Raw genomic sequence first — 7,489 nt, forward strand, 5'->3', positions numbered from 1 at the left:
TATGCTTCTTCTTATAATAAAATGTACTACACTATGTTGTTTTATTTGTAAATAACATTGGTGCTCAAACAACACAAGGAACACTTGAGTTTATAACTTTAGTTTGCATTGGTGCATTGCAAGTTTGTAACTAATTAACTTTGAATTGAATTTTTCCTTTAATTCATTTTGCTTTGCATTTTCCTTTGGTTTATAACTTTAAGGATTTAGAATTGGAACTTGAGAAGTTTAACAATTGGAATGCTGAAATTGTCTTTAATTTTCTGGTGAATGCGAATTTTTGTGGGGTTTTGTTCAATCGTAGTTTGAAGAGGAGCAGCAGCCAAAATCTGAGGTATCCTTTTCTTTCGAATTTTTAATTTCAAATCCTATCAGTGATGTTAAATTTCCTCTTACATAAAGCGTTTAAATGGGCTTTTCAAGGCCCAAACAATTTTATACCCAACAAAGATTTTTGTGCAGTCTCTCTTTCTTTGGAGAAATTATAGAATGATACGTATCACCACGTCAACCGATGATACTTCCACTCACATATTAACACGTGTCTTTTTATCCTCTATTAATTAAATTATTTTCCAGCTAGACATTAGGTTTCAATTTTACCCTTTAGAACAAAATTAAGACAAAAAAACGAAAGAAACGACTGCAGTGCCTCTGCCCCCGGCGCTGCTGCCCCCTGGCGCTGCTGCCCCCTCCCCTTCTTTTCCTTCATCTCTCTCTCTCTCTCTCTCTCTCTCGCTCTCTGAGAATCACTTTATTTAATAGTTGGCTTTTACCATCACATTCCAATCAAGAATTTCTTGGGGCCTTTTAGGTTAAGTTTGCTTTGCACATCTTTCTGAATGCGTGTATCTGATCATCTCTTGTCAAGGCATTGCGGGATTGAGAGTAAAGTTGGATAAAGAGAACTCGGATCTGGAGGTTTTGAGGGAGATGAAAGCAACCTAGATAAGGAGATTGAAGGATTGGGGAAAGGAATACAAACAGGGAGGGACTGTGAACTGGACGGAGGTGGGAGGCTGTGACACAGTTATTTTTCTCTTTTAATTTTGATGAAGGGTAAAATTGGAACCCAATGTCTAGCTGAAAAAGCAGTATAAATTTTTTCTCTCCTTTCTCTGGGTCACTAACGTTTTGAACATTTTCCCCTCCTCTTTCTCTATTTCTTTTAGCTTGCTGCTGTCGCGCCCGAGCTGCAACTACCCGGTTAGTATTTTTGATTCGTAATCATCCCTCAGAAGTTTATGCTTGATTTCTTGATGTTTTTCCCTTCAATTCTACATATTTTCTAAAAAGAGTTTACTGGGTTTTCTTAGATCAACTGTACCAACTTGATGGAGTGCGTGGTTCAGGGAATTATAGAAACACAGGTAAGTACTTTGATAATGTGGGGTTTGGGTTAGGCTTACATTTTGTTATACAATTTCTGGAAATGCCTCTAAATTCTGATCACTTGATAGCACATCTGTGTATTGCTGCTAGGGGAGAAAGATTGAATCTTCTGCTTAGAGCTCACTTTTTGACACATATCTTCTAACCATGTTTACCAAATTGTTCATTTGAGGTTAATATGCGAGAAAGGAAGAAAATCTATATTTGGTTTTTTATTGAGTAGTTTTTGTTTTCTTGCATGTACAAGTTATTCATGATTATGGACTCTATTTTGTTCACAATTGGAAATAGATCCCTAAAAGAACCCCTTTTCCCCCATATGTGGGTAGTTTCTGTAGCTGCATCTAAAATATGGTTTTCATTTGCAGCATGTTGAGGCCCTTGAGATTCTTCTTCAGGGTCTTTGTGGTGTTCGCAGAGAAAATTTGAGGCTCCATGAGATATGTCTTAAAAGTGGCCCGAACCTTGGTAATTCAATTCTTTTTATCTTTTCATATTGAGCTGTGTGGCTAGAATAATATGCACATTTTCTATACAATTAAGCCAAAGTCAGAATAGTCAATTCTCCTCTTTTATGGACTCTTTTAAAGAGATGTTGAAAGCCTTCCCTGGTGTGCTTAAATAAATTTTCATAGCAGCCCGTTATTTTTTTAATCTGTTTGGTACTTTTCCTCTGTGACTCTTAAGTTCACATTTTTTCATTAATAACCTTGATGCGATGGTTAGATGGATTTTCTTTGAAGATTTTTATAATTAGCAACAGTGTTATATTGTATTGATTGCTGCAACAACTTGTGGTCTGGTTCAGTATATATCAGCTGAATAGCACAGAAAGAAATTATTTTGTAGGCCGTTCTAGTAATGATCTTACTTTCTATAGGGGCTGTAGCTTCAGAGGTTCGACTTATATGCAATCTTGAGCAAACTGAACCAACATGGTAAGACTTAAAAACCTGCCTTGTCATATTTGTTAACACGTGGGAATTTGTGTTTCACACATACATATGATTGTATCTATGCCAAATTCTGAATTCTGAATTATGTAGGACCGTAAGGCATATAGGAGGTGCAATGAGAGGTGCAGGTGCTGAGCAAATTTCAGTTCTAGTAAGAACCATGGTCGAAAGCAAAGCAAGCAAGAATGTGCTTCGCTTATTTTATGCACTTGGCTACAAGTTGGACCATGAGCTTCTGAGGGTGGGATTTGCCTTCCATTTCCAGAGGGGCACACAGATCACTGTGACTGTGTCATCCGTTAATAAGATGCTACAACTACATGCCACAGATGAGGCTGTCCCTGTAACTCCCGGGATACAGTTGGTAGAAGTGACAGCCCCTGCTACATCTGAAAACTATACTGAAGTTGTAGCTGCAGTATCATCTTTTTGTGAATATCTTGCACCGTAAGTTTTTTTTTCCCCTTACTTTTTTATTTATTTATAAAAAAGCATTAAAGCCCACATACCTACACATAAGCTTGTTGATCTATGCCTCATGGCTAGGGGTCCCTGTGGTCCACGCTTGAAAACCGAACAGACTAGTCCATTTTTGTCTTGTATATCTAGTGGCTGGATATCCTCTATCATCTTTTTCATAAATAAGTCTTCATTGGGTGATCCACAACAGTCCAAAGGGTCCCAATTGAATATTTCTTGCACCGTTGTTGATCATATTATAAATGACGCGGCATTCAATAGTGCATATAGATTGCATATAGGAAAACTGATTTTAAGGTTTATGATGACTATATATTGAAAATTTGTTTACTTGACAACATATTCATTCACCTGGAATTGATTTCTCAGGCTCCTGCATTTGTCAAAACCGGGCATTTCAACTGGGGTTGTTCCTACTGCTGCTGCGGCTGCTGCATCTCTCATGTCAGATGGTGGGGGTACGACCTTATAGCAGAAGTTGTAAATTACTTTGATTTAAGTATCTCATGTCAATGTTGAATGATATATATGTATCATCTATAGCAATCAGAACTGCTTGTCAAACTTCATGTTAATTCCCCAAAATAGTTTTTCCAAAACTTGAACTTTAGATAGTTGTGTTAGTGACAGTTCCTCGCATGTAGTCGTGATCGTCAATGACAATCACAGCTCTCTCTTTTCCCTAGGCAATCTATTCAATACTAAATGAAACATTTAGTATTTGCTAGTTAAAGGATCAAAGGCTAAACTAGCCTGTAAAAAATGGCTAAGTTAGCCCTAGATCATTAGGAGTGTTGGCATCGAGTAGGCACTGCTGGAACAGTTGACTAAACCTGTCTTGTGATGTTGCTAAAAAACTAATTATGTTTCATAAATGAAACCCAGTTAATGATATTGTATATGCAGGCCTCCACTTTGTTGCCACTGACTTATTAGCACTTACTAGATTTCCACTCCAAACCACTTCATCAAGATCCCATTGCATTGCATTATTGCACTGCTTTTTATTCGTCTTTTTTGTATTTTTCTAGGTGAAGAGTTGAGTTCCTAGAGTAGCATCCCAGAGTTCCAATAAAGCCTAGAATAAAGGAGGTAAACATATTTACACAGATCAAACACACTGATTATCAGGACCATGAATAAGTGCAGTCTTAAACTTGTTTCAATATGATTTGATTTATTCTGCTTGAAAGAAAGATCCCTGTCTTTGTTAGTTGCCACTTGTAGCCACCATTTCCATGCATTGTTTGGACATTAAAAAAGTCTTGTTGAACATGATTAATTGTCATGACCTAAGAAACGTCTTTAACATGATCGTCATGACATAAGAAACGTCGAATGGTGTACAACCATGGGATGGGATTAGGTGGTGAAATTTATTTCTTTGAATTGAGAAAAAGGGAGGAAGAAACCTAATCAACCTTCATTTTCTATGTTGCTTTGACAACCATGACCAACTATTTAACTGCAAGAATCAGGTTGAGTTAGTGTCCCTGTCAAATTCGATGCAAGTAAATGACATGACACAAACACGGCATAACTCGGGTCCTACAACCAATGTCTTCTGAACAGCTTACCAATGCAGGATGCATGTTTGAATTATGTTTTTATGTGTGCCGCTTAAATTATCGGTCAGAAATCGCCCACACATAATTGATTTTAGTGAAATTATATTATTTTGTTTCTCTCTCACTGTACATCTCTCTCTCTCTCTCTCTCTCTCTCTCTCTCTCTGAAAAGAAGACTAATTGCATAGCCACAATCCACTAATTACAAGATTCCCCAGCCACGCTTGTTTACCTGCGATCAAAGTAGACCTTATTATACTCGTGCCTTGCCAGGATCATGAGTTCCCATATTTGCTTTGAGTAATACCAATATGATATGATATATCACATTATAATGTGAAAAAAGTATATTCCATGATACTTAGTCCCAAATAATGTACATATAATACAATGCACATAAACATATATAAGATGTGTACGTGTACAAATAAATGTACGTAGATGTGCATTACATCACACATATCTGTATGTCGGTATCTACACATGCAAATGCATGGAATAAGTAAGAATTAATAATGATCAACGACAAAGGCAGCAACCACCAAATCTTTCTCAATCTATGATAGTAATTAACTAAGAATCCCTCAACCATAATTGGCGTCCTCAAGAAAGAGTTCAGGCCAGTAGGAAGAAGAACCACTACTTCTACCTCCATAGCTTGAAGTGCTGCAGCAGACATCTCCTCCCGGGTTGCTAATCGACATCCCGGTCATAGTTGGAGGAATAGAATTAGGAGCAGGAGACAGAAGATTATCAAACCATGGAGAGTCATCATGATCATGAGGTGGGTTATCTTCTTGGCTGACCATTGTATAGTTGGAGCCCATTTCATGATTGCTATTCAAAGATGGTAGAGAACTGAAAGGGACTTGTGGGTCATGAGGCAGTAGGCTTTGATGGTGGAGTGGTTGAGAAGTTCCACCGTATCCAAGAGAAAATGAGCTAGGATTTTCAAGCTGAGATGAATTTAAAATTGGGTTTTCTTTGATAGAAGGAACAAGTGAGTTCAACAAATTGAAAGCCTCCATGTCTGTGTCTAGCTGTGTTTCTGTTCTGGCTATAATTCTCACCACTGCTTATATAGGCTACGGATTGGAGCAAATGCTGCATGTATTGAAGCTTGGCCAACTGAGCAGCTTGATCTGCTTGTAATGTTGCAGCATGCTGATCATTATCTAACGGCTGATATTGCTGCATGAGGTCCTGCAGGTTTGCCAGGGCCAGAAGCTGAGACAAACCGGAAAAGAGATCGGTTCTTGGTTGATGGGTCATTGGATCAAAACCCATTTGGATCAGCTTTTTCTTCAAATGGGTGTTCCAGAAATTCTTGATTTCATTGTCAGTTCGGCCATCTAGGTGTGTTGCAATTGCTGACCATCTTGCAAACAAAAGCATAGATATATAAAGAGTAAGTTCAAATAGTCAAACATATTGAAAATTTGATGAGTTTGGTCGTTGAAAAAAAGAGATTGGATTAAAGAATTACTTGTTTCCAAGGATTGAATGGAGATGTAGAATTGTTTGCTCCTCATCTTCAGTAAATTTGCCTCTTTTGATATCAGGTCTCAAGTAATTTGTCCATCTTAACCTACAACTCTTGCCACATCTGTTGAGACCTACAAAAGAGAAAACCATAGCAATTTAAATCAAGCTTTTGTGTTTTTGATTGGTTACAAGGCGGGACGAACCCGAAAACTAAAACAGAAACTAGCAAAGAACACTTTGGACTGACACCGGCCTTTAAATCAAGCTTTCAGAGATAGTTTTAAACCAACAAATCTTAATGACATGTGAGGGGTAGTCTTAATGTGAGCTTAAGCCAGTAAACCAACCAAATTTATCAACAAAGAGAGGCTTTGATTAAGCAAACCTGCAAGCTTTGGAAGAGCTCTCCAACTTCCATGGCCATGTTCTTCAATGTACTGCACAAGCTTTTGATCCTCTTCTGGAGTCCAGGGTCCTTTCTTGAGGCCACTTTCATCACAACAAGGAGATCTCCCCATTCCGTTTCAATTTCTAACTGTATTGCTTCTTGAGTTGATCTGCTTCCAGAAAAAAACTGTGGCTGCCTATTTATACACAAAATAATTAGCACAAGGGCTTCTATGTTTCCATACGAATTAATTTTTAATGCCAAAGCTGAAAATGAGTGAAACTTTCAAATCATAACGTCAACGTTGCAGGTCGCTTCTTTGTCAAACTCGATCCATGCACGCAAGAAGAGGCATTGCCGTCATCGTTTGCATGGCTTCACGAAAGGTTTTAGCTTGTTACGTCTTCAACTCTATGAGACCTTTAGCCCTTAGGCGTAGTGTATCTACAACAATAAGTGATTATTTATGTATAAATTTAAACTATGTATGATTTATAGGAAAATGTTTCCTCGCTATACTCTCCGACTATATATGACGCTTACGGTTAATTTTTGTCCGAAGGTATGATAAATAGATCCACGCTCCTGTGTCTTGTTACCCATATATTACAACATTATGTTAGTTAGATTTCATGATCATTAGCTTGACTAATTAAATTAGAGTGCTGCTAAACGAATCCTAAAATTAACTAAGTACACCATATTACCAAACTATTTATTCAATTACTAATTTACCCTAATATAAAATGAACAAAAATGATATATTGAATTGTGAAACAAATTCAATTTTAATAAGTACAATATACTCACCATCTTCAGCCCTGATCAAACTTAGAGAAGTTTTCGTATTACTTGGTTCCAGTAAAAGGATTTGTCAGTCTATTTTAGTACAAGGATCTTGTTTCAAGTACCACCCAATGAAAAGAGGGAACGAATTCATGTAAAAAGAGAAACCTAATTTAGGATTGGAATTAGGGTGGTGTGTGATTAGATTGTATTAGGGTGTACCAGGGGTATTTTTTGTAGTTAAATAGGGTGTATTTAGTTAATTTTACATTTTGATTAAAATATTAGGGTGTACTTAGATTATAAGGTGTACTCAGTTAATTTTAGAGTTCGTTTAGCTGCACTCTTAAATTATCATGTATTTCTCTTAATAGCCTCAAACCATAAATCAAGTTCTATTATGTATGTATATATCTATAGGTATAAATTCAAAT

The 7,489-nt window shown here is 37.1% G+C and overlaps 2 protein-coding genes across 6 annotated transcripts; one reads left to right on the forward strand and one right to left on the reverse strand.

Moving 5' to 3' along the window:
* The first annotated feature begins 287 nt into the window (after positions 1–287).
* LOC103319648 (mediator of RNA polymerase II transcription subunit) lies at positions 288–4,128 on the forward strand. 5 transcript variants are annotated; one of them, XM_089046508.1, is made up of 8 exons: positions 288–334; positions 1,173–1,206; positions 1,317–1,370; positions 1,761–1,860; positions 2,273–2,330; positions 2,439–2,795; positions 3,198–3,286; positions 3,860–4,128. In XM_089046508.1, exons 3-8 carry the CDS (start codon positions 1,335–1,337, stop codon positions 3,877–3,879), a joined length of 660 nt encoding a protein of 219 aa, XP_088902634.1. In that variant the 5' UTR covers positions 288–334; positions 1,173–1,206; positions 1,317–1,334; the 3' UTR covers positions 3,880–4,128. The 5 variants fall into 5 exon arrangements, with proteins under 5 accessions (XP_088902634.1, XP_008219432.1, XP_008219431.1 ...); XM_008221210.3 differs by lacking the exon at positions 288–334 and adding an exon at positions 634–1,059; XM_008221209.3 differs by lacking the exon at positions 288–334 and adding an exon at positions 639–1,011.
* A 580-nt stretch (positions 4,129–4,708) lies between these two features.
* MYB93 (myb domain protein 93) lies at positions 4,709–6,514 on the reverse strand. Its single transcript, XM_008221206.2, is given in 4 exon segments — positions 4,709–5,437; positions 5,439–5,774; positions 5,883–6,012; positions 6,267–6,514. Coding segments are annotated over 4 exon segments (1,056 nt in total). The 5' UTR covers positions 6,400–6,514; the 3' UTR covers positions 4,709–4,980.
* Between the last annotated feature and the right edge of the window lie 975 nt (positions 6,515–7,489).

The sequence above is a fragment of the Prunus mume genome, linkage group LG2 (genome assembly GCF_029339155.1).
Source record: "Prunus mume cultivar Tortuosa linkage group LG2, ASM2933915v1, whole genome shotgun sequence".
Classification (NCBI taxonomy): Eukaryota; Viridiplantae; Streptophyta; class Magnoliopsida; order Rosales; family Rosaceae; genus Prunus; species Prunus mume.

Excerpts from the sequence above, each read along its gene's own strand:
- LOC103319648 (XM_089046508.1), top strand. The coding sequence starts at position 1,335 with ATGGAGTGCGTGGTTCAGGGAATTATAGAAACACAG. Across the intron at positions 1,371-1,760 it reads AGGGAATTATAGAAACACAG|CATGTTGAGGCCCTTGAGAT; the intron begins GTAAGTACTTTG and ends TTTCATTTGCAG. Across the intron at positions 3,287-3,859 it reads TCTCATGTCAGATGGTGGGG|GTGAAGAGTTGAGTTCCTAG; the intron begins GTACGACCTTAT and ends GTATTTTTCTAG.